This window comes from Opisthocomus hoazin, chromosome 3 (assembly GCF_030867145.1).
Source record: "Opisthocomus hoazin isolate bOpiHoa1 chromosome 3, bOpiHoa1.hap1, whole genome shotgun sequence".
In the NCBI taxonomy this organism is placed as follows: Eukaryota; Metazoa; Chordata; class Aves; order Opisthocomiformes; family Opisthocomidae; genus Opisthocomus; species Opisthocomus hoazin.
Genome location: NC_134416.1, coordinates 61,119,400 through 61,147,029, shown reverse-complemented (window position 1 = coordinate 61,147,029; position 27,630 = coordinate 61,119,400). Strand labels below are relative to the sequence as shown.

The window sequence follows — 27,630 nt, the reverse complement described above, 5'->3', positions numbered from 1 at the left end:
GAAAGCCTCTTCTGGCTGGTGGCTGCAAGCACCGAGCCAGGGGCATCGCTCGGCTAAGGCAGAGGTCAGAAAGTGCAGTTTTTACCACTTTCGCTAGACACAGACCTGAGATGTCTGGGAAGCCCTCGGCCTGGTATAGAACTGGCACAATACCAGAGTTTACTTATGCAGTGTGTTATTACGCTGCAGGAATCATTGCCCTTCTTGAAATGTTAAGAAACCTAACCCATGCTGAAGGCTCTGCCGTCACAGCTCTCTCTGTATTTTTTGATGTGGTTTTCCTGCATTACAGCTCCCTTGCTGGTCTGCTGGGCCTTCTGTCGGTGTTTGCAAAGGCCGAAGTTCACAGCGCTGGAGGCCGCAGAAAGGCCGCGGAATAAGACTAACGAATCCCTACGAAGTCCAGCGCTGCGGGAGGCCTAGGCAGAGGCATCCAGCAGGGGCGAGACGCGCCCGGCAGCTTTGCTTTCCTGGGACTGTGGGTTGCTCAAAGCCAGGGAAGGCAGGCAGGGACTCAGGAGCCAGCCTCCCACAGCCCCCCCATCCTCCCCCAGCAGCCAGTGCCCCTTCAGCCCCTGCCTGCGCTGGGGCACTGCCGAGCTCCGTGCTCCCGGCACGCTCCCTACCTGACCCAACAGCTCGTGTTAAGGAACGGTGCGTGCTTGTAAATTTGTGTGAGAGACAGGGATAGACAGAACTACAGGCTGGGCTATGCCTGCAGGTCCAGCCCCTGCGCGGTGAAAAACCTTACCATCCTCAGGTACAGTGTAATGCGCGTATTCAGGAAAGTAATCTTCGATTTTTGATTTCCCTGCCAAGACTTTTTCAGCCAACATGTCCTGTTTATTCAAGAACAAAATGATAGAAATGGTCCGTAACCACCTGTCAAAAACAAACCGAATGTTCGTGTTATCTCTGACACGTTCATCAAGGAAAACATATCTCTTCAACAGAAAATTTACTGGCTATCCCTGCGTGGGCAGAGAGTGAAGTAGTGTGGAACATGCTTCAACAGAAAAAAAAGATGACCTAAATTATCGTTTCGACTGAGTTGCACCTGTGCTGGTGGGCATATTTATAGGATCTGTAAATACATTTATAAAAACTGCAGTAGACATTGCCGAAGGGAGCAGTCTTCAAATACTGTTTTCCACATTATCCTTCTGATACCTAGTTGGGAAAATTATGACATTTCCTAAAAGCACCACAGTCCAAACCCAGACATTACTGTCTACTTTGGTTTTGCTGAAGCAAAAGAAAAAGGCTGGAAAGCTGCCTTCCCTCAGACTGCTCTGTCTTAACTACTGTTCATCCACACATATCCCACATCTAGGGTGGCCTGTAGGACACCTGATGAATCAAAGAAAATAATGTCTTCTCTTCCCCAATTAATACCTAGCCATCACTGTGACGATGTGTCGTTGGGACCTGCACTTAACATTATTCCTCATTCTACCTTCAATCACTTCTCGGTGCAGGGCATCCTCATAGGTATGCGCTGAGAACTGCACAACCTTATTTCGTGTATTGTTTTTACTTCCTCTCTATTAGGAACCTATTCAGATTGCTGTTTGGTTACACATCTATGATCTACAGGCACTGTGGCAGAATGGCAACTTCATGGCAGTTACCCTTAGGTTAGATCTGAAGTGTCATCCCACGAGGCAGAGAAGCCGCGCGCCCTCAGAGACGAGCCTTAGTGAGCGGCTGCCCACGTGGGTATCGGACGCAATGCCAAGCACTAGCTGCTCCTGCTGCTGCATTTGAGGAGGAGACCGAACGCGATTCGGAGGACACTCTCCGTCTTGGCGAAGCAGCACAGCGACGCTGGGAAGGGGCCTCCCCTGCTCTCCCCATGGCAGCCAGCACGGGGACCTTGCCCTTCCCAAGCGGTCCCCAGCCCTGCACCATTTTGGCAGCGGCGGTGAAACATGGTGTGCACCGTCCCTCTGCCACGAGGTCCCCACTGGGGAGGGGTACGCGCCACGGGGCACCCTGCCACCTGGCCCCTACCTGGACATTTTCTGAATAAGCAGTCTGAGCGTACAGGAAGGGGAGTCCTGTTCTGAAAGGAGCTGAACGGTAGCTACACTGGGGAGAGTGGGTGGGAAATGAGGGATGTTTTACCTGTTATTCCAGATACTTTTAAAAAGGTCCAGGGATTCCCGTAGTCTGTTTGTGTTGTTGTCTTCCCTTATTACCATGTTGTAGCTGCTGCAAGCCACAACAAAGATGATAGCCGTGACATCTGGGCAGAGCACGCGAAAGGAAGGAAGGAGAGAGAAAAAGAACACTTCCGTTATCCCAGCACATACTCCTTGGGTAACGCTGCCATTACTCCCCAAACTGCCACAAATACCCAAAGAAAGTATTTGTAATACTGGATTCCTGTATTAGTGACGTACCATGTGTGAATATGAATACTAAGGTGCTCACAGCTCAGAGAATAAGTTCAAAATAAAAATGTGGAATATTTTTACTTACCATTAAAGCATTGGATCCATTTTCTTCTCTCATCTCTCTGGCCACCTACATCAAACATGCTGTTAAAAAGCCATAGGATGTTATATCACTTATGTGTACTAGGAAAGTCACACGAAGCATGCAGCACAAGGGGTCAGTTTAAAAATCTGACAGCCCCGTGACAGTGTGAGTAAAATACCGCCCGAAGGGGAAGAGCTCTACTGATGCCGCGCTGCATGTCAGAGAGCTGCACAGCTCCATCCACCCCGCTCTGCCAGGAAAAGGTTACTGAACCCATCAAATCAGAAATAGACTCTTTTCCAGGGCAAGTGTTGGCCTTTCCAGCCCACAGAAGTGCATGAGGCATGTAAGGTTGGACCTGCTGTACTATAAAGCAGGACAGGTTTCGGTGTGTGTTGAAGGGTGGTGGGGAGGAAGGAGACGTGGAGGCAGCTCTGCCCTGTCAGCGCTGTCACCCTTTTGGGCAGGAACCAGTGAGCGGAGGCAGCCCGACGGCGGGTGTTTTACAGAGACATAGAGTAAAACTTTGACAAACACTGAGCTTGCAGCCCTGTGGAAGAAGGGAGACATTTAACTCTCCTCATCCCACTGTAGAAAGTCTGGCTCGTGGCAGGATTCCCACTGAGTTCTGCGAGATCTTATCCCCAAAAGTATTCTACAAGTTTACAGTGCTATACCAATGAACCAGTTTGTTAAAACAGCCACAGAGCAGCACTAGTACACATAACTACTATCAGCTCTTTTTGCAAAGTATGATGCAATTTTATTAGGACCTACAGGAAGAGAGCTAAAAAACCAAGCCAAAGGAAAAAAAACCCAATTCCCACCCTAAACCTACTATACCAAGCATACATGACCACAGACATCTGAACTAAGTTGTTAAAAATTTGTATGATATTCATAAATTATTACTAATAGACTTACTGGAAATTTACTTTGTCTACTTGAAATCTTGTTTCAAAAATCCCTGATGTCAACACTCTGCATCTTAATAGGTCCTGGAAATGAGAACACAGAAGCTGATTAGCAAGTTTTTTTCCTAACCTCATTTTGTTTTTAAAAGCGTGGAACATTATTTTCCATGAAAAGTTTTAAAAGCTCTGCTTAAAGTTCAATCAGACTTGCTGGTAAGCCTGTATTTGTCCCTACTGACAAAGTGGATATGCAGAAACATCATCTCTGCATTTGTTTTGTGCACACTCAGAAAGCAGGAGACCCTACGTACATTCTCCTTACTGCTCACTGAAACCTGCGATTGATGGTCATACAATTTTGTATGTGATGGGGATAATGAATTCTGAAGTTACATAAAACTAGGAAAAATGTTATTTATGTTGTGAAGTCAAGTATCCAAATGTTAGAAAACTGCAGATTTACAGTTGCCCAGGCAACCCGAATTCTGCCCTCTTTTGTACTGAATGAGACAGGAATCCTATCGAAATATAGCTTGTGACTGAGTAATTAAAGGGGAAAAGAATTTAGGTTGTACATAAATCTGGCATTTCTTTTCCATTTTTTAAACTGGCAATACTTTACAACTTAAATAACATTCTTTTAATAATTAAAACCCCAATAATTTCCTGGATTCTCAAAGGACGTAGGCAAAAGCAATTTATGATGCATACCTCGGGCAACTAGCTCACCGCGTGCCATCGTCATCGCCAGCAGCGCTTCCAGCCTTGACTACCCAGCACTGGTGCTCAGCCAGTGGGTGCAGAACAAAACCGGAGGCTGGAGAAAACTGCCGGCTGCCTGATGGGGATGAACCCCCCTGAGCAGCCACCTTTGGGCACGGTCTCGCTCAGCCCTCCTTGCCCCGCAGCGGCTGTGAGAGCAGGGAGGGAAGGAGCCAGCCAGCGGTGCAGACTGCAAGCACAGCTTGCCTTTTAACCCTACCCTGCCATCTACTGCTTGAAGCTTTCTGGTAGCTGGCAAACCTCGGCGGTTTGACAGCCCAGTGAACTCAGCTGCAGGCCACTTACTTAATTATTTTATTTTATTTTATTATATATGTTACTGATGCTTCCTGTCACTTGTGACATTTATTTCTTACTGGATTTGGTCATTATTTTGGTTTGGTGAAAAAAAAAATTAAAGAAAGCATAGGTAAAAAAGGAAAGTAGTGATTTTTACCAGTTAGTTCAGCAGGGCAACTGATACAGCAGAACAGGACGAAAACCCAAAAGCAAAACAGAATAGAGCAGAAGTTTTCCGCCTGCCGAGTACCAAAGGCCTCTTCTGATCTTTGGAGACAGAGGGCATTTCTTCCCAAAGGAAATTATCAGGAAAAATTTCTAGATGATGAATGACTGCTCCAGATAGAGAAAGGCCTCCCAGGCACAAACAGGCCAACACTAACATAAATAATAAAAGCACGAATGAGGCTTTGGTTCACTGACTTCTCTCTCCAGCTGAGTGGTATCGATGCTCAAATCAGACCATGAGGTCTAGACAGAGTAAATGCTGATGCTACTGCTTTGGCCTGAAAATGTCTCGAGGGCTTTAATAATTGTTCTTATATTGGGTCGACTATAGAAGTTTCACCTTATAATACAACATGTACTACTTTTTACTGCCTTTTATTTCAGGATACGGCCAGAGTAATTGGACAGGCTTGTGTTATAGACTTGAAGTAGGTTTGAAGGAACAAGCTCTGCTCCACATACTTCCTTGTGTGATCTCTGGCGAGTCACTTCATTTCTCTGAATTTCAGTCCCTGATTGCACAATGAGATTTGGCAATCATATTTTTTTAAGGGCATCCACCTGTTATACACCTTGCACGGTTAAGACTGAATTATTCAGAAAAGCAATTCTCTTCTGCCACCTGTATTTGCAGTTTATGACATGGCCCATGATCTTGGCCGAGACTACTGGATGACAGCAAGATACCGGCACTGAAAAATAACAACCTCAGAGTAAGTTTGCCAAAGAGACCTCCCGCCCAAGGAAACCACAGAGCCTGAGCTCAGGGAAGGCAGCTGAAGCTGTACACAGTGGTGCAGCCCTTTCTTACTTCAAGCCTGCATTACTTCAGCCTTAACTTTCCTGAATGCATCTGTCGTTAGAGCACTCTATCAAGATGCATCACAACATCTGGGAAAAACATGTACTGTCCTGCAAATACGGCTGAAATAAAAGAATCCTGCCCACAGGAGACGGGCACAGGCTGGAAAGAAGGGGTCTGCATGGTCGCAGAGAAGTCCCTGAGGTCTGCTGCTGCCGCTGGTGCTCCCCCCTGGATTTGGGCACTAGATCCACCACAGGCTTCTGCCTCTGAAGGACCTGTCTGATGGACATCGGAAGCCTGCCTCTGGGTTTCCATCACCTCCACCACTGAAATAAAACACTACTTCTGTGTAGTGAAGGCTGGTGAGGGAAACTGTAGGCTTTTACATCTGTTTTCTGCTCCCTTCGCTTGGTTTGTGGACACAGAATGGAAAGCAAGAAGAAATAACAGATGTATTACAGGAATCACTGACCTACATACAATAACAGTAAAAGACAAGCTTGCACCACCAAAAACTCTCCTTCTTTAATAACCATTACTGTGTATTTTGATGTTATGTGGTATGCCCTATTTCAGCTGCCGTTGAGACTAAAATAAATTACATAAAGAATTCATATGAATGGGTGTCTTGGTTCCAACCCTACCCCATTAGTTGCACTGACCTGATCTGTGGGTGTGTAGTCATCCATGCTGACGCTGTCAATTCTTTCTAAAAAGCTAAAAGAAAAATAAACATGCGCTTAGATATGTAAAACACTGTCTAGTATAACACGTTTCGCTGCCTTTTCTGGTTTAGACTCCCGCTGCAAAGTAAAACACAAGTCCAATGGTAAAGGTATGAGCCCAATGATTTACTTACATTGATTGAGGTTACATTTTCTGAGCCAAACAACGTTTTACCCAGACTTTGTTTCAATACAGCGCTTCTACACTTACCGTTACACAGTACCCACAAGTGGTCCAAATGCAGTTAAACGATATAATTTTGTGAGGTCCACTAAAAAATACTAAGACTAACCACGTGTCATAACATTATACGGTTGTTTAGACATAAAAAAGATTTTGGAGTTTAAAAAAGAAAAGGGGGGGAAGGGTTGCCTTTATTTAGCACAATGCCAATCTAGCATAATGTTCTGTTAGTTAAGGTCTCAGTAATGTGAGCAGAAATGCTTGTTAATGTATACAAATAGCTTTGGACTGACACACTGCCCTAGAACACTGCAACTGAAGGGTAAGTAGTGGAAAGCAAAACTGACACGAAGCGGAGGTTGACCAGTCTGACTCTTTCTGTCGCCAAAACTCAGTGAGATGCACATGGCGAAACAAAAACTTACAATGCCAGGGAAGGGCAAGAGAAAAGGGAATCAGAAAAAAAGGGCGGAACCATATTCTCCAATTACTTAAAAAATCTTTTCAAGCTTTAATGCTTTCCTAGAACATGTTAGAATGGCAGTATTAAGGACACAAAAACGTGACTTTATGCACATAGCTAAAATGGGCAGGTTCTCCTCTCTCACTTTCACCCAATTCTTAGATTTTGTGTGAGCCCAGATGGCTCATTTTCCCCAGACTGCCTGTATGACTTAGAAGCTTTCTTGAATTTCTGCATTGTTATTTGGTATTTGGCAGTGAATATCCCACCAGCTGAATCATCCTGCTACAATATTATCAAGATTTCTTTATCAACTGGCAAGTTTTTCCCGATTTCACTTGGGTGTGCATGTGGAATCTACTTAATTGCAGTGGGAAAGACAAAAAAAACGAGTGAACTCTAGACTTGCAATGTGACTCACTGTTAACACAGGGGTCACACACACTGACGAGTTGAAAAAATACCCCCCTAAAAGCCTGTTTGTAATTCTCGTAGCACTTTCCCACGGATACGAACTGAAAGGAAAAGAAAACACGCTGCGTATATATTTATTTCTACTATTTTTCCCTTTTGAATCTCCATTGTTAGATCAGGGAAACAAAATGCAGTATCTACAGTCAGAATATCCAGCTTTTCTTTCTGGATGATCAAGGTGTGACAGCTAAGCATATTGTTTCAAAAATCACTGTTTAGTGCAACATAATGGGTGCCTGATAACAAAACTACACGACACAAACTCTAAAGAAAAATCACCTTTTCACAAAACCTCCTCCCCCGCCAAAAGCCACCATAAACTTATATAAAGATATAGAAGACCTCCTTCATAGTCAACTACAGTCACAACGAGAAAGCAGCTGTATTCAGATGGAACCTTTTGGTCAGATGATTTTCATCACCTTGAGAATATCGATTATGCAAAGTTTAACCTCCGTTACCCCCGCAGTTAATGCAGACACCAGAGAAGAGCGATGTATTTTTAACTGGGGCACTTATCATTAACAGAACTCTCAGCTCACGCTCGCAGCACACGAGAGAAAAAAAGAAGGCAAAAAAGCCCAAATCAAAAATGCCTCCAAGCTGCACCTCTTCCTCAACACAGAGGAATTTTCCTTAACGTGGCTGTTCAGGCAACACTCCTGTATTTCCAAGTAATTTCAAAATTTTCTTTCCAGTTTCTTAATGGTTTGATCCGATGGGCCCGGAAACAGCCCCTTTTCATCAGGGTAAAAGTTAGCAGAGGGGTAAATCCAGGTCTCTGACCGCAGCGAGGTGGCAAGGCCAGCAGGTCAAACAAGCCTGCAGAAATGGGCAGAAGCCTGAGGGAGAGGCAGCGCAATCGCTCGCACAGCCTGGGGTCGATAAATGCAACGGGAGCTGGAAAGAAAGCGCTCCTTGGCTACGGCTGATGCAGAAAGGGCTCTGGTTAAAGGTGTGGACAGAAGCAAGTTATTTGTGCACAAATATGACTCCATCAACAAACCTCGCAAGCCAGCATGAATCGGTGTTTTTCCTGCAGCAGCATTCCTTCTGGAGTTGATGTATAAACCAGAGACGATACATCTTGTCTCCCCAGTGCCAAAGTCATGCCAGCAGAATTTATCCAAAATGATTAAACTTGGTATTCAGTACCAATTCACATCTCTCTCACCTATACAACAAGCACTCCTGGAAAGTTACTGTAGCATTGTTAGCATTTGCATTTTCCAAACAGGCAAATTATGGTAAGGAACAGCGGAGTGAGTAACTCAGAGTTACACTACAAATAATCCATGGCAGGGTTGGGAATGAGATAAGCCTCCTGATTAGATGTCCTACATATCGGCCCAAGTCGCCTTCCATTTAGAAATCATCAGTCTTCTCCCGGTGAAAGGATCCGTTTCAAACACCCTAAACTGCAACACTGCAGTTAAGAGAGAGCAGCTCTAACAAATATCACATGCTTAAAAAATATCACTTGACATCGCAGCTGGAATGTTTTATGCTCGTAAGGTTGCTGGCCACATGTGATCCATATGAAAATAAATGCAATGATTTACAAGGTTTTCACTGCCACCCTGCTGTATCAAGCTGCAATGGCATCACTGGCATCCAATAAATCAACACGCAACTACTATTATGATTTGGCTAAATTTCACAGAATCATCGAATCATAGAATCGTAGCTTTACAGAAAATTAACCTTTTCAGTGTGTGACGGACAGGCTTCCTAAGATTTCTTCTGCAACTACATTAAACGTGCACTGAGATTTCTAGACACTGAAACACATATACTCTTCCTTATTTGAAAGAAAATAAGTTCTTGAATATCCTTCGAGTAAGCTCCTTACTTGTGTAATTAGCACAGCATCAAAAAATAGCTCTGACAGGCACATGTACATAGTAGGTACAAGTAATGGATTCCAGATGTGATAAGTAGGCAGCACTGCCTTATTACTAAATATGCTAACTTCATTCTCATTACTGTATTAAAATGAGAAAACCAGAATCACTTTTCTAAATTGCTTTCTGAAGAACGTTAATTTCTACTAATCCTAAATGCCTCTAATTATTCTGTTCTGGCATAATATACATTGTTTTATACATATGTATACACATCAGTAAATTTTAAATTTACTTGACTAAAATTTCAATTTAAAGTGCTTAAAGTAGGAAGATACCTCACATCTGTGGCAACACTCATCTCTCCACTCAAAGAATCAGTGTGAGGAAAACATAACAGCAGAAAAATGAATAAAAATGGACACCAGTATCACTTATTCTCTCTTTTCAGATCCTGTTTTTTTCAGCTCAGGGATAAAATTATTTTCACAGAATTATGCCTTTTTACGATACTGACAGGTCTTCTATTTACGCAGCTTCTACAGAAACCCATAATTAGAATTTTTGTTAATTCTGCAGTGACTGCTTTGCATGCATGTGCAATGAACTTTGAACTCACGCATTCCCCTCAGCCGTGAATAAAACTGTAACATATGATACAATATTTATATTTCTACTTCACATTTGTGGTTTTATTTATAAAGGATTCAGTCTGATAATTAGTATGACATTTAGGTTCCTCTTAATTTTACGGTATTTTTTTTACATTTCCTTACATGGAACAGCACAAACTACTTTTTTTTTTTAAAAAAAAAACCCTAAATTAGGCAAGATATTGGAAGGAAGGTCTTCACTGTTCTGTTTGGAAATGCAGTGGTTTGATTTGCCAACAAATTAAAGCAAAGAAAAATGGACTGATAAAAGTTAAAAAAAACCAAGCACGAGCTACTGACATTATTATATCTATTATTAAGCTGATCTGTAGTTTTATAAATATCTGCAATGAGTTTCCTAGGAAACTCAGCTGACACTTAGTTTGACAAGAAATCTCTAAATTTTATATTATGCAAGCTGTGAACACAAAAGTACAGGTTTTAGATGTGCCTGCCAGTGCATGTGGGAACTATCAATAAGCATTATTCTCTTTAAAAACCATGGCAATTTGAGCAGCAGTAGCAGCTACATAAGAATTTCTGAAAAAAGGATTCATAAATGCACAAATAAAGAGGAGGTAATCGTACACGAAAATCCTTTTCTCACTGGGTAAATCACCACACAGCTCTGTACAGATATTCTGACCCCACAAACAAAATCACAATTAAAAGAAAAATCATGTCTTGAGAATAATATAGTAGACACAAAACCCATGCTATATTTGTAAGTGTATTTTGACATCCAAAGAATTAGAAAGATGAAGTGCTAAAGCACAGATCAATGCAACGAACTACACATTTTTATAAATCTTTGTCTACTTCAACTATTTCTTATGCTCTCACCTCAACATTTCAAAGGCCTCGTATCAAAAAGTTGCTGTGGAAAACAAGAAATCAAACCCACGTCAAACTGCTTCTCTCTTTTAAAACAAAAAGGTAACGTGGCAAATCTTTAAAGGTGTAGTTTTAAGTTCTCAGAGTGAAGAATCTCAAATTTATCCTTAAATAAGTTGTTGGGGTAGCAAACCTTCACACTTCTGATGGATCACTAAGAGCTTTGCAAACTCCTCAGCCAGGCTCAAGAAACAGCAGAAGCACCATAATCTACTCTAGGACACCATCCAGGACCAGGACTTTGAGCTCCACCCTCTTTGGACTGCAGTAAGTCACAGGTGAGGAAGACCTTTTCCAATGAGAACACCCACCCCAGATCTCTAGTGAGCTGAAATGGAAAAAATAATGTAACTTTTTTTTTTCTGTTGCAGTTATCAGGGACAACATTAAGATTTGAACTTTTTTTCTTTTTCCTTCTTTCTTTCCATAAAATACATTTTTTTCAATCAGCTAAGGGATCACAATCCTGTTAATTCTTCCTGCAATATTTGAAACAGGAAACTATGGATTTCTGGATTTGAGAGTACCTTAGGTTCCACGGTTGGGCTTCAAGCAACCTCCCATTATTCTGATGTATCTCCTGGTAACTGAGAAAGACATAATGAAAACATCCCCCAGTAATATTCTAACCCCTAAAGGATTAATTTTCCCAAGTCATTTGCTGAAAATATCAGCAGAAATCCCTCAGAAGACATTGGTAAAATTTAATGGCTAAGGATTTTCCTGTAAAATTTAAATAGTCACTGTACTTTAAACACAGCTTCCATGGAGTAGCGGAGTATTTCCCCTCTCTCCCTCCACACCGCTCTGCAGTTGCTTCCCACTAGGAGTAAGCGTCGCAGCGAAGGCATGATGAGGCAGAGCGAAGAGGGGGACCAAAACCTGTTTTGGATCCACCCTGGTTCACCTAGGCTGTTCTGCAGTTTTGAAAAACCAACTGCTGCATAAGCTGTTATGGAAGAAAATACGCAGTGCCAACAGTGAAGATGCCAGTGAAATTGCCCAGCCGGGCTTGCGCGCCCCTGCACTGCCCCATCGGTCCAGGCACCTTCATGGGAACGGGTTCGGAGACTGCCACTCTGCTGGACCTCGCAGTGAGATTTCACTAAAATACATGTGAAACATGAATTTAATAAAGATCTCCAGAATTTACCTCGCTCATATTCTTTCACTTGTCAAAGCTGTATTTTCCCAAGGCCTGCCAGCCTCCCAGCGGACCTCTCATTGTCTCACCTGGGGCTGGCAAAGGGCTGCTTGGAGACGAGTACCAAAAAAATGTGGGATCTATCCACAGAAATGCACCTTCACCTATCCACAACTCGCGGCTCGCCGGCAAGGGAATTGTTGCAGTCAGGAGATGAAAAGGTTAAACAGGAGGCTAAGAGGGAGACCAAAGTACAGCTGTGCCTGAAACCAGCCCGCTTGTTCACAGGCCAGTCAAGTTTGAGGATTTGGGGTTTAAGACATTTGGCCACCCCTCTGCTCGGAGTGAAGGGGATGTGGCTGGGGGGCAGCTGGAGGCAGGTCACCCCCCAGCCCGCTGAGGACCACGGACGATGGCCCTGGGAAGCCGTGGGTCCCCCAACGGCAGCACCGGCTGCACTGAGCTCGCTTCAGAGGGAGAGGGGTAAAAGACTGGGAAGGCTCTCGGGCCACCGCTGGCGATCTTTCCTGGGTATGCAAGCGATGGCACTTTGTTGTCCCAGCATCCGTACCACCCGCAGGTGGCACGAGCAGCTCAACAGGGAAGCGTATAACCCATTTCGTCTCATTGCCTGGCCACGGCTGCGGCCAGCCGTGGCCCCAGCCACCATGAAGTCATCAAGAGCAGAACCATCATGAGATGCTTTACTGGCACCAGCAAACAATGCTCCCTGGTGAGCCCACAAAGCAGGATAATTCTAGTTTAAAACCTGTTTACAGATGACGACTTTGGCCGAGACATTAAAAGCAAAGACAGATGACGACGGTTGCAAGCGAGGGCTCGTGTGCCGTTCACCAGGTTACCCCTTCCTGCAAGGAGCCGGACAGCTGGCGGCAATCAGGAGGATAAAGAAAGACGGCTAAAATCCGTGGGAGAGATTTCCTAGTCTACAGGCTCGGTTAAGAGAGTTTCCTAGCAGACATCCTTTTCCACCTCCCTTTCTCCACTGCTAAGTTGTCTTTTCTCAGTATGTACAGCAGAACATCTCTAAGCTTCACAGGCTTTGGCATGTGCCCAGCTATTAACCTAAACAAATGCACAAAAAGTTCAACTGCATGAAACGTTTTAGATACATGAATAGCATCCCCTTTCTACTTAATAATCGCCATCTCATTTTCTTTTTTTAATTGAAAATACATGAACTAAACTAAAAAATTAATAAACAGTGTGACTTCCATAACTGCTTGCCCCCGCTGGTTCCCTAAATTTGTTAAGAAGCAGTGTGAATTTTGACAAACGCTTTCTTCCTTCTAAATTTAGCAAACTAACCACTTTTTGGCTTTGCAGATGTTTTTGCTTTCTGAGTGAGAGGTCTATGGGGATCATCGTTAACCCTCTTAACACAAATACTGACTGAGACTTAAATCTGGAAAACTGTCATTCACACACAAAGGTTAACAGGCTCCAGCAGAAGTGAGACTTTTCATCTGCAACGTCTGCTATGTGAGATCTCAGAGAGGAGGGAAGAAGAGGGGTAAAAAGAGAAAGAAGAAGAAAGGTTATTTATTTATTTATTTTATAAGGGTTGCTATTCTTCTACTGTGTGTGATCAGATGTTTTATTCCTGGGGGTGCAAGTGCCCGAGCTGCTGCAAAACACAGACTAAGAATGAAGAACTGATAAAATCTGAAGCTTAGACCAGCACATGCGGACCCTCCTTCTGCCCACATTTACACCAGCTTGAATTCACTGACTCCAGTGAACTTTCTTCTTCCTTATGAGAAGACAGTCCTAGGCAGATAATCATTATATCCATACCGACATACCCACGGAGCATTTATATAGACAGAGATTTGAGTTCTGCAATGTAAAAGCTACATGGAGCACATTCTGCAATCCTAAGTGCAATTTTGAACAGAGGACCAAAAGTTAATAACCTGCATACCCACGGAGCATTTATATAGACAGAGATTTGAGTTCTGCAATGTAAAAGCTACATGGAGCACATTCTGCAATCCTAAGTGCAATTTTGAACAGAGGACCAAAAGTTAATAACCTGAAAACAGAAAGCTTATATTGCATTATCCAGAGATGTATGGCAGACTAGGATCTCTTTGTCCGCTGTCTGAATGAAACAACGCCTTCTAGCAGCCACACAGACCAGTGCTGGAAGGGAAGCAAAGAATACCTGAAACATCAGATGAGACACACGGGCAGAACGCAACCGTCCCATAAGAACCTGCAGAATGAGCCTTTAGACAGAGTGATAGATCAAAACCTTGGGTTTATGCCCCACTAAACAAAGTGCATAGAAGATGTCACATCCACCTCTTCAGGTGAACTCTTCAGAGAGAACCTGGACGTCTACTTTCAGAAAAGCTGAACTGTGGGAAAAAGCCTTGATAATGTTTAGAGCTGTAAAATGCATCAGGTTTACAAGCACCAGCTATATACCACCAGGTTGCCAGGGGATGTCAGAAGTTAAGGAAATGTATTTTCACTGGATGTTGCAAATGCAGCTTTCCCTGTTACTTGCAAGTTCATCTTGTGATACAGAAAAATAATTTCAGTGCAACCTACACATTCTGGTTGATGGTTTTGTTTTCAAAGCTGTTGCACTGTGGATATTCTCTCAGTGTACACAAAATCCACCAACTGCCATAAGCCTCTGAACTCCGGTGGAAGTGGTTTGGAATAATAAGTCTGCTACGGTGATTACCAGAAAGGAAAAACCAGTTTGACTAGAGTTTTCTATAGGACGTTGACAAAAGAGAAAGCAGAAAATCCCCGAACAGGAGAAGCAAAGGTAACAAAACACAGATATAAGAGGAAGTCACAAGAAGTTTGTGTTTACTTGCGGCACCAGTCCAAGCTCAGTGCAAGAGAACTTGCTGCCAAGAGATTTCACGTCTAAAAGCCAAAGCAGATGATTCAAAAAAGAGGATGCTAGTAGTCCCCAGAAAATCCAGATGAAGAAAAGTGAACTCTTCAGGGTGGCAAACGCTCCTGGCCAGGAAAAAAACACATTCATGCTTATTACTGTTTTCAGATCTATGCATATTTTGTGACATGTAAGTGAAAGGAACAAGTGTGCTAAAACCCTGAGCAAAACCAGTGCCTATCTGTTTGCTTTCACCTACCACGTGTTTGTCAGGTGTTGACATGACCCAGAGAATTGACATGGCTGGAGTCCTGGTGAGTGCTGGGGTTAAACCGAAGGACTGGCACTAGTTCCAAGCCTTAACACTTAGATCACAGGACCAGCTCTCATGAGAACATCTTAGAGGCTCCAAGACACAGACAGGATCTGGAGTTCCTATAGCTATCTACCATTATGAGGAATATGAGGGCTCCTAACACACATCCAACCAGAGAAGCAGATTTCTAGGGTTGCATGTAAGATGCGAAGTACATTATCAGTGCAAACGAAGAAAACTGAAAAATATGCTCTGTGGAAAAGTAAGGAAGGTGACCAGCTTCCTATACAGTGGGAACAGAGAAAGTGGCAATGCTGACTTTGCAGAACATCTGGTAAAATTTCTTTTTCCTTACTGCAGTTCATGAGGTGTGGTGGTAGATCATTTCTCTTCTGCATTCCTTAATCCCTGTTCCAGCTCTAACATTGCACTCTCATACCTTTACCTTGTGTGAAGGACACGCTTCGCAAAAGGTAAAGATCACGCTGGACACAAACTCTATGAGCAGCCCTTCAACGTGTAGGGCTGCTGTGTGGTTCACCATCATATTCTTAGAGTTACTGGAATAAGATACTACCATGTCAATATTCAAGGCAAGAAAACTTACACAACAGAGCAAAAATTGATGGCTCTGGAGTTAAAGGACAGAAGGATGATGAGGACTGACCTCCTTCCAGCAATTCCAGAGTATTTTACCCCAAAACACCCAAGAGAACCACTTCACCCATTGTTCAGAGGTAGACCTGTTGCTTTCCCTTTAGCAGCATGAAGAGACACGGTAACCTTTCACCTTGGATGGGAAGGACTCAAAGCCTGTTCTTCCCAAACTTGTTCATTCCATGCACCAGAATTTGTTAGGGCTTCCCTACTTGTAATCTAGAGCAGATGGGTTATCCTTACTCCCACACACAACACACTTTGGAGAGCTGTAAATCAAAAACAGGATCAGATAAATATCTGCACATGATCAGCTGCCTTAGAAACTGCCAGGTGAAAATAAGAACAACATCAGGCAGAGGTCTAGCAGTGCGGATACAAATGCTAGACATAACCATTAGACTCATAAAGAAAATTCCTGTATCTTTACAAATGATGCTGCTGAAATGTTTTCATTAAATCACCATTATCCTGCCCATTTTAGAACAGGATATATTTAACCACTGAATGTATCCAAGCAATTGGTCATAAGACCTGCGGCTCGGCTGAGTGATCACCTCGGGTAGCTGGAGGAAGGCATGGAGCTGAAGTGAGAAGATCAATTGTTACTAGAAAAATGGAAGGATGCAGTGGCCATGTCCAACCTGTTACTAATTGGCCTAATTCCATTTAATAGTTACAAGCTATTTAAACAGAACAAGGATTATAAAACTTAAGTGTTCAAAACTAGCCATACAACGCTGCTACCTTACATTTGACAGTAAGTCATGTTAATACTAACGTTTGCTATTAATGCGGTATTTTGTGAAAAGCATTCCTAACTCTGCACTTTCTATGCCTTTCTTTCCATTCCCGTCAACTTCCCTTGACTTCTTCAGTGCACAGTGCATTCGTGCTATTAAAACAACAATACAATGTGTTGGGTTTGAGGAATGAGGAAAATAATTATGCAGCAACCTGATTACGTCTTGCTTCAAGCTACTTTAAAGATTACATTACACTTCTGTTTTAAATCTCTCTACCCTGTACCCAACAGGCAGTTGTCATTCCAGGGGTCTGGTTTACAAAAAGCTGGAGCAACGGGGTCTTGGTTTGTGGGCAACAGAGAATTTGGTATCGCAGGCAACCCTCGCTGCTCCCCATGTGGGCTCCGTGCTGAGTCGCTCCCTGCCAGTGCCAGCACACCACCGATGGCCCCAGGCAGGAGAGCCAGGGAAGGCGGGTGCCAAACAGCACGGGGCACCCTGAACTGCTTCTGCAATACATCGGGAGCATCGGCTCCCGAGGCAGCCGGAGGACCTGCGTGGAGCCACCTGGAAGCCTGGCAGATCCAGCTCCTTGCAGGATCCTGGCCAACTTCACCACCCCTTAGGGTGTCATGGTGCTACTGTGAGAACGACTTTGGCCTTTGCAGCTGAAAAGTCACCCTGCCACTTTGTAGGAGCTGTTGCTTTGTACCATGTACGCATCTGCAAGGAAGGGTAGAAGCTTGATACAAGCTTACTTTGTCAAAAAAATCCACTGAGGTGAATTTTAAATCCCGGACAACTTCTAAAGCTCCTAAAAACAGGCACCGAGAAGGAAGCTGAACTTCCCAATCTTCTCCACCCATACGGTTCATGGAAAAAACATGAAGATTTATGCAACAGCAGCTGGAGAAGGCTGAAAAAGAATATACAGATAAGGCACAAATGTCAGAAACCCAAAGCCACTTCTCAGTTCAGGCTTCAAAATGTTGTCTTTTCTCTTTCTTTTTTTCTTTTAAAAAGAAGATTAAAAATACCATTCCCAACTTGCAGGTAACCTGTGGAAATGAAATCCAGGAATCATTTGTTCTCTAAATGTGGAACTGTCGCTCACGCATTTACATAATGACGTATAGCTGGTGATATGATGGCAAGTCATCCTGTGGTTGGGCTGTGAGTGCAAATGCAAGTTTTGTATTTTCAGGGAGAAAAGTAGATGCATTTTTATCCCTTTACCTTATCTTTCCCACTTCAAACCTGACGGTGCTTAGAACAACAAATCCCTTACCAGATTATTATTTTCTCCCAACAACCTGTGTGCGTGTGACATTGTGGCTCAAATGCTGGGAAATGTTCTGAGAAGAAGCGTGCCTGGCACCTGCCCTGAGGGCCAGAACCACTTTTGTGATGGTCTCTTAAGGATCTGATTTTTTTCCCAAGGAACGTCCATATTAAACCAAATTCTAACATGAAAATTCTTCATACTATTGTTTGGGAGAGTGAGTGCCCTCAGGGAGCAGTGCCAGGAGGATCTAAAGCAAGGTGTGAAGAAGAATGAGGACCTTTAGCCTCTAGTAACCTGGCTCTACAATGAGATGAGACTCACACACAGAGTTGGACAATTTTCAGATAATAAATCTGGAAAGCTTCACTAAGCAATACCAGACCTCAACTGCAAAGTTACAGACAAAACCCTAGCCTTGTGCAAGGGAGTATTCTATAGAATTACTGCATCTGCCCAATACCTCAAAAATGAATTTTTAAAATAATGGTATACTGTTTTAAAAAACACTCTTCCCTTCCCTACAAAAAAACCCTGAAAAACCTTTCTCCTAAATGGCTTTCAGTAACAAGGTGCATTGTAGTTCAGTGCAAATAGAGCGAAGATGAACTAGGGACTAGACATTTTATTAAACTCCTCACAGAAACAGAATCAAACCACAAAGTTTTGTTGTTGTTTGGTTTTCTACTTCCAATTAAATGGGATTTCTGATCCCAAATACCAGAGCGCAGGTATGGCAGCCAAATCTGCAGGCATTTATTTTAATCAAATAAACACACAGATAATTGTTAATCTTATAATCCCTTCAAACTGTTAGTAACCTTCTTAATTAGATTACTAATAATCCAGTCCTAACACCAGCACTGTAAATACTGATCTCTTGTCCTCAACAAATGTCTATCTTGCAACAGGGTATCGTGTGTTAAGACTTCAAAGCAGCCAGACTCACACTTCCTTCAGAAAAATAATTACTTTGCTTTGCGGAGGAATGCAGTGACAAAAAAATGTTAAGTAAATCCCAAAAGTACACCTTTACAACATAACTGTGTTGATATTTTGAAAGCAAAAGCTGTTCCTTAATTTGGCAGGTGCTGACACTTTCCCAACTTTCCAAGATGCTCTTTTGAGAGTGCTACCTGTATTCAAAATCCACAAAGTCATACTCACGCTTAAAAGAATTGTTTCTGACTGTGGTTTTTAAATGTCAGTATTTTAGTACATATTTCTTCACAAACCCTTCAAAATCTGGCAACAAATGGAAAACAAATCAAGAAGCGTTAGTAATAAACACCTGCACATCTTTCAGACCTGCATCTTCGGTTACTGGTTACGTGTTGGATCCGGGGCTGCTCTGACCTAAATTCAGCTCCAGCACCGCAAGGCACTTCTGAGCAGATTCGGTGTCAAGACACCAGGTGGACAAAAGCCAGATCACAGAAGTGAGGAAATGGGGATGTTTCCAACTCGGTTTTATGCCTTTTCCTTGCGTTTCTTCTCACCTCAGCACTGAGAAAACGTATGGTAGGCTCCACCACGACACTTTGTGGGTGTCCCTGGCCACCTCTGCCCCTCCAGACAAGACACGGACGTTACACAGACTGACAGCCCATGCCAGCAGGAAAGAAACGATGACCAGAATTAATCTGAAGCACACCAAAAGTCCATTGAAAAACAGCTGACCTATCCTTCAAAATCGACACCATTTTCAATGTGAGGCATTTTCTTATAGAAGCTACAGGTAAGAGGGAATTTTAGTAACCGCTGAATGAATGTAAAGAAAATAAACACAAACAGCAAGATATTCCGACTACAGGGCAGCTTTGTACTTTCCTGCAGTAGTTTTTTCTTTTGTCAGAATGATTAAATATTTCAGATATACAGGGAGATTAAGAAATTCAGTGAAAGAAAAGCTTTGATTCTACCGAGACACCCACAAGCATAGTTTTAAGGATGTAAGTAAATGTACTGCACGCAACAAGACTTTGGAATTCAATGAGACTGCTCATACGCTTAAAAGATCAGCAATGTGTGCAGATCTCTGGAGGTCTGGAGCCTGAATGAAGGTCTTTCCCTTAAAGCCAAGGGAATTCCAGCGCTTTGCTCACTGCAGCCCAACTCCAAACATCGTAGTCAGAACTACGGTCCAGCAACATGTGACACTGCACGAGAAGTTGCAGTTACAGAGGTGGCTTTTCATTCTGGGGAACGATCACACCTGTGTCATTCTCCATAAGTGTAATTATCTTGCTATTAAGAGTAACTTGTAAATAGATTTTTCTAAAAACCAGCAGCTTTAGGTACAGATCGTTAGCCCTCGCTTGTATCTTCCAAGTAGCATCCTTAACAGAAGACACAATAAATATAATAAATAACACTTTTATGTAACAGCAGTGTTGCCAGCGCCTGCCCTACGGGAACCGCTAGCCCGCAGCACACCACCAGCGCTGACCGGCTCCTCTGCAGTCTCCATCAAATCACCAGGAACAAGCCAGGCTCCAGCTTTATCTCATAGCGCACCAAATTACGTTTTAAACGCTTCTCCTCAATACAACGTGGATGAATTTAAACAGTCCTACGAGGGCACTGGAACAAAGCCACCACCTAGCTCACTTTCTAGGAAGCACCTTCTACCTGTCCGGTATGGGCCATGGGCAGTATCACCTGCCACACCAACCCAGGGGCTGGTCTGCAAGCCCAGGTGGCCCCAGGCCACCCACTGCTTTATAAAGCCGGAACTGCATGTCGATTTTTTCAAGCAATTGGGAAAACTAATGTTACGCTCAGGTCATAATTTGCTGTCATTAATGCTAACTTAGCCTCTGAGAAGAATGATCATAGGAGTGCTGTGAGGTACCTTCAATTACAATTTCCAATGTAACTGATTTTCTACAGTAGTTCACCTTAAAATGTTTTCCATTCTGGCAAGGAATACAACATCATGCAACACCCGTGTCCTGCTTAATTACAGCAGGAGAATAAAAAAAGGACCAGAAAAGTGAATTACGCTACAGGAACTCACTCCTTTACACCCCTACTCTACCTGTATTCTTTTAAAAAGTGTTTTTAAGATAAAATTTGTTTGCATTGAGAATCTGAATGACTATGGTCTTTATCTTTAAATGTGACTGAAGAGGTGCCTGGAAGTAGAACAGAGGAGAACAGCATTGGTCACCCAGCCAGATCTTTCTGTATTTACTGCTTCAAACACAACTATACTGATTATCACCAGAAGTCTGGTAATAAGCCGGCTACAATTAAAATTCAGTATAGCTACCATATAGACACCTAACGTCACGGACATGTCCATGCGTACCCATGAAAATACAACTCAGTACGACAAGGGATCGGAAGTAAAGTTTTACAAAGGAGCCAGTGCGTCACAGTGCCATAATTTCTACTAAAATGACAAAGTAATAAAATAAAACACGACCTAAAATTGTTAAGGTAAGGAATAGAATGCAAGATATAATGAGAAACCAATGGATTAATATTAATAAATATAAACAATATTGTAAAACTACACCCAACTGAGAAAATCACTTGTGACATGACATACAGATGGAACATTTTGAAGGAAAAATAATGTATTTCACATAAACCCACAACCAACCATTTTTAGTCAGTGCACAATTTTTCTACTCTTTCTCTACAATTGTTAATAAAACCATTTACCTAGATTAGCACCAAACTATCTTTAAGATGGCAAGATGTATTTTATTCTAACTTTCCCCAGAATATACATTCAAGCGATCAGGATGGCTCCAGTTAGCCACACAGCACATTTGGAGAGAGAGAGATATATATACGCGTATCTGTCTCAGCGTTGAAGAGCTTCGTTCCGTTATTTACATCATCTACTGAGCATCTGAAGGAACATCTCTGAACTCAGCAGTACGAGGAAAATTGTGGAAGGAGCAATTTAGATAGAAATATATCAAAATTGAAGCCATAAAAGAAGGAAAGCTTTGCTTATTTATAGCACAAAGAAATTCCATCTGGTTCGGCTGTGGGTTTTTTCTTGTAGAAATTAAACAGGAAATTAATCTCTCCCCCTTCCCCCCTTTATAAAGCAAGGCATTTTCATTTATGATGCCAAAAGCTTGGTATTTGTAGATTTGCCTGCCATCAGTTGTTAATCAGCCTCACAGCGTTTATAGGTACAAGGATATCTCCTGACAGATACAAAAACCAGATTTAGAACCAAAGCCGAAAATTATATAAAGACAGATACATGGATACACATTTTAGCAACCTGGAGTACATTTCCAAAAATAAAACTAGTCAAATGGATATCTTCCCAAAAAAGCTGATTGCATAAGCATAATTACACTAAACACAAGTACCTGCACTATCTCTCTGCATGTTATAAATAGTTCAAAGCTACATTACATTAAAATGCTATTGTTCTAAGTTCATGCCTTCTCTCATAATCCCTTCAAAAAAGGTCCCCAGCCCTCACCGCTAGCCCAAGTACTAATCTCCTTACGTTGCTGTATAAATTCTTAGAACCCAAATACATGATATCCCCCTTGCAACCCACACTGATTATCCAAAGAAAAAACTATTCCAGCAGTGAAGAAAGTTGCTTGATCGCATTACTCTTTCTCTATTAATTGCCAGGATTCCTCTGCTTGCTTTGTAACTCGGCCAATTTTTGACATCTTGGAGACACCGACTGAGAGAGGTGCATGTTTCAGGATGCCATTTATTGGAAGTGCTGCGGCAAGATCCTCTTCAGAAACCTGAAGCGGAGACTGCTGAGCTGGATATTGAGTTGGATCCAAGGATTCAAAAAATCTCCCTCCTGCCAAGCAGTAGCTGAGGGAAGTACTGCCTGCAAGATGCAGATTGAGGTGAAATGCCGGGGTTTTTCCCCCCTCCTCTCTTGCTTTTTGACATAAAATTCCATTTACTGAATTTGTGCAAACAGGGCTGAATTTCATTATATCAAGAAGTAGAAAATGAGAATAAAAAGGACTTCTGGAAGGAAGACAAATTGGCGATGCTGGCTGAACTGGCTGCTTATCAGTACCAAGGTGCCACTCGGGCAACCTAAACACCATTTACAGATACCACAAAATACGTGTATTTTTCATGAAGTTGTTATATCCACCAGAGATGGGCAGCCGCCTGACACAAATTCTAATTTTAATTACTCAGTCATTTAAGGATTAAATCCAGGAGGCAGACCTAATCCCAAGGAGGAGGCCTTTGTGACAGCAAGAGCAGTTTTACTGTATGACACAAGCATGACAATGCTGTGGGAGGGGACCCCTTCCATGACATTTTGCTGACACCAAGGGCTTTGCTTAGAAATGAAGGGTACAAGATCAGCTATAGTTTGTACAGATGCTGATGACAATCCAGATAACATCACCTCCTTGGCTCCACTTTTGCATGTTGGTTATGACCTTGTATGCAGTCTGCAATTCTTTCTATACGTCGTATATAATGACTAACACAACAATTAAAAGCAAATCAGCTGATATTACCTAAAGCTACCAATGTGACAGACTACATATTTCTGAGAAAATGCAAAGCAGAAACAAACAAACAAAAGACAATCCAGCAGATTGGATTGTCTTTCTTTTTGTCAGCAGAAAAACACCTGTGTGCTTTACTCAATATACAGTACACAAAATAAGAGATCCTTCTGCTTCCTGTTGGGTATTTGTGACAAAATTTCTTTGCTATTTAATCCCAGAGGGGAAGACTTCTTTCTGCCCTGCACCTAGCTTCTAGAACAGGTGTCTACTCATGTTTCAGATACTGGAGGAATTCAGTAAATATGCAGCTATGAGTTGATTCTACTCCCAGTGAAATCAGTGCAGCAACCTCATCTTCTTCCCTAGAATGAAATCAAGCACACTTTGCAATCTACCTTTAAAGTTCATCAAGGTGTGTGGAAGCTGCTAAATACATCACATTTGCGCAATAAATAAGAGTGACTTTCCCAATGCACTAGGAAACAGAAGATATCATTAAAATCACAGACTCATTATTTCAAATGCTGAGTTGAGAATAATGCTGCAAGATGTATCAGGCAGCTAGAAGTGAAGAAAGACGATGATAAAAATATCAAAGAAAGGATGGTTTGGATAAGGAAGAGGAAATGCTGAATTAGAACTTACGGAATTCACTTTACATAAAAAGAGAGACACCCGCAGGATAGGGACATAACTATGGATAAGAGAAAATTGTAACAGACATTATCTTCATGGCAATCCACAGGCATACAGAGAATTACCGCAGACATCTACTGAAATGTAAATTGGCCACCTCAACTACGGATAGCACTACATCTGCTATGCCAAGGCTTCAGAGACGGAGCCCAGTCTTCAAAAACCTGGCTCTATTCAAGCTTTTTCCTCCTGCACAGGTGCCCAGACTGGTTTGGTTAACGGCAGGCTGGGTGTGCCCAGATGGGCTGCAATCGCTACCTGCAGTTGGTGTCAAAAGATTCAAAGAGTCTGAAAAGGAGCTGGCAAAAAGAAGCAACCCAGAAAAAACTTCTGAAATGCACACAACAGAGAAAAGATAGGACTTATGTATAGCAGCTTCTTTACAAGAGACTGTGGAACAAGAAAATAACAGCTTTTACGAGATGATTACAAATATTACATCCTTGAAAAGGTTTTGCAACTATATATAACACAGGCTTTGATCTACTTGTATTTAATTTGCTACATAATTAAAACGGTCCTATAAGCCAAAGTTAATTTAAGCAGTCATATGTTGTCCCAGCATAATTTTCAAGAAATCTTCCCTCTCAATTATATTGCTGTATGTTAATACAATAGCTTTTTATAGATTTTTTTTTTATTTACATACATGTCAGAACTGACCTGGTGAAAGATTAGATTTCACAGTATCTCAGTAAAGAAGCATCAGCTCCAAGCTTCCCTGTAGACAGCAGGTTCACAGCAACTACTATTCTTCTGAACTTGTAATTTCTTTGCATCACTAAGAGCTCAATGTACTTATTTCCTAAGTGTGCCATCTCTGCCCTACGCTTCATTCAGCAGAAACTGTTTTATGGATGCCTGAGTGGTGAGCTGAGCTGTGGAAGCTGTAATCTGTGAGCTGGATGTGACGTACAGCGTGGCTCCGTGATGCCTCGCAGGCACGCCGTTGTATTTCTTTTGCCTATTATTGATAAGACGGAGGTGTGTGTCTGAAAGGCCGAGGCGGCATCCAGTGAGCAGATTTCCCACCCTCGTTGCCAGCTTCAGTTTCCTCCCAGGGCAGGGACAGGAAACGCGGCGGCTGCAGCGCACGCAACTCCCCAGCCCTTGGTGAGCAGCCGCGGCCCGGCAAAGGCTGCACGTAGTTTGGCCACAAAGACGTAAGCGATTACTAACTTCTGTTTAAATGCGGCAGATTTGCTGAGAATAAACAGCAAGCTGCTTGTTACAGAAAGCAGACCATCGTTTGCTAGCATCGGCAAAATCACAATCAGCTCTTGCTCTCCAAATTCTGTTTTTCTGAGGCCTATAAGCACCGTAAAATTTCTAGCTGAAGACAAACTCCTTTCCTGTGATTTGTAGTTACTTCATATAAAAAGGTTTTCGGCTTGTTTATTTTCTGAAGCTACAGTAGATGGTGGTAGGAGCCATTCCAGCAAAACCAGACATGAGAACGTGTTGCAGTTTGCATTTTGAAGGCGTTTTTTCCCCATGGTATTCGAGATGGGTATTGGAATAAGGAGGCAGTGTATTTGTGCAAGAGAATAGTGTGACAAGGAGCAAGAAGCTGACATTCAGGTGCTTATCCAGAGATACTCATCATCACCATATCTTCTTGTCGTATCTCATGATAAGGCAGCATAGGACACTTGGATTCTCAATTCAAGCAGCAACTGCGGATTCTGAGTTCAGCTGGACATGTGCTTGATTTGGCTACAGGCATTTGAAAACATTTATTTATTACCAACAGAAGAGCTGTTGCTTTTTCTTTCTATACAAAGTAAAAACTTCTATAAAATACATACTTTTGCTATCTTTTCATAAGAGAATGTTGAACACACTTAGAAAGGAATTCTGGCACAAAAAAATCAAAACATTTTCTTTAAAATAAAGAAAGGTTAATGTCTGAATAGTTACAAACACTCATCTGAGAGTCCACAACTTCAGCATTGTTGAATGAGTTCGGATGTGCACAGAACAATCTTCAACAATTTACTGCTTCTACTCTTTTCTTAGCTTTTCCTACTCCCAACATTATCTTCTTTTTCTTTTTTTTCTGGCTGCAACTTGCCTAAAATATAGTAGCCGAACAAAAGTGTATAGCCCATGGGTCAGACCAGGTTAACAGCTCCTCTTTAACACTATTAAACCTATGATTTCAGAAAGAATCAGAGTCCTTCCCTGCACCTATGCAGGACCTGTGCCATGTCTGATGTGCCTAAGAGCTCACCCATATCTTTTTTCTTTCCAAATCCAGGTGCCACCTTGAGCAACTTCTCCCCCAGCCCAGGGGAAAAACCCGGTGAGAAGCAGCAGGGAGGTAACAAGAGGGACTAACTGCACTCGCAAGTCCCTTTGTGCCAGTGCTGACACAACTGGCACCAATGTTTGCATTTGTCTTTATGCACCTATTGTGTATTAATCTCATCCAACCCTTTTTTTGAATAGGCTGCTGTTGTAGGGAAATCATATTATTCAGCTTTCTCAGGCTGACATCCTTTTTCCCCCAGCCATGTTTTCACAGCTATTTGCATTTACTCAAAGAGCAGCAAACGCTTTCCCACTCCCCAGGCTCCTGAAAAGAGAAACCCCAACAAATTCAGACCCTGTAGTTCAGGAAAATACATGCACTTGCATCACCTGAAAAGATGGTTTTCAGGAAGAAGGGAAGTGGCTTTTTTTTTCTTTAAACTATCAAATGAAATTAACCTTCATAAAGGTTGCATCTCAACTGCTTGAGCAACAATAATAAACTGATGCTACTGACTGACTACAAGCTTTCATGCTATGGACTTCGCAAGTGATTTTAAGTAACAGACAGTATTGAAAATACTGAGTTCAAATATATTTGTGCCTTCAAAAGCACGTGGACACATGGAAACCAAAGTAAACGTAAATAAAAGTTAATCTTTGAAAGGTTCAGTGAGTATTTACTCAGGTTAATGAGTAATTTCTGAGGACAGACACATTTCATGAAAAAAACCCCCACCTAATTATGAATGGAAAATCTCGGAGTTGAACATGCCAATCCAATTCATGTGTAAGAATAAAGTATTAGCTTATATTGCCCTTTTCCTTGCTGAAAAGCAACACCTCACAGGCTGTAAAGCACTGTTTTCAAGGCAAGGACATTCTCTGCGCAGTGGCTCTGCAGACAGCTGCATCTGCTTTTCCTATGCTTACGCACCTTGAGACAACAATTACACTTGAGAAGAGATACAGACAAAAAAAAAAATATTTCTAAATAAAATGCCTAAAGCACTTGATGCAGTAAGGACTGCATCAAGCGAGACAATGGGATGGCCACCAGGAAATGCGGAATTTTTATTACGCTCCCATGTTTGCAAAATAGGAAAATCTCCTCGGAAACACAGTTGCTAAGTCGGCACATCTGTTTCTCGCATGAGGCTTTGATTCGGGTTTTTTCGGTACCTGCAGCTTGTTTTTTGACAGCGCCCTTGTTTTGCTTACAGCACATTGCTGGGATACTCCCTTTGATTCAGCCTGACACACGTGATGCTCCACCAGCTTCTGTTCTGCAGTGCTGCTGCTGCTGCACTAAAAATAGCTTCCGCTTGCTTTGGCTCCACAGCTAATTTATGGAAACTCACAGAAAAGAAGGCCCCTGCTAGTGGGTGAGCGACGTACGATTTTGCAGCTTGTGCTATTAATCTCCCTCAGCCTCTTGA

At 42.4% G+C, this 27,630-nt stretch overlaps 1 protein-coding gene across 2 annotated transcripts in view; it reads right to left on the bottom strand.

The window, feature by feature from the left end:
* GNAL (G protein subunit alpha L) overlaps positions 1-27,630 on the bottom strand; it is a 195,769-nt gene that overhangs the window by 7,287 nt on the left and 160,852 nt on the right. For both annotated transcript variants that reach the window (XM_075416484.1, XM_075416485.1), the window contains exons 6-10: positions 6,156-6,210; positions 3,409-3,482; positions 2,485-2,543; positions 2,128-2,248; positions 752-882 (exon numbers count right to left, since the gene is read on the bottom strand). In XM_075416484.1, the coding sequence (XP_075272599.1) occupies positions 752-882; positions 2,128-2,248; positions 2,485-2,543; positions 3,409-3,482; positions 6,156-6,210 (440 nt within the window). The remainder of the gene's footprint in view (positions 1-751; positions 883-2,127; positions 2,249-2,484; positions 2,544-3,408; positions 3,483-6,155; positions 6,211-27,630) is intronic.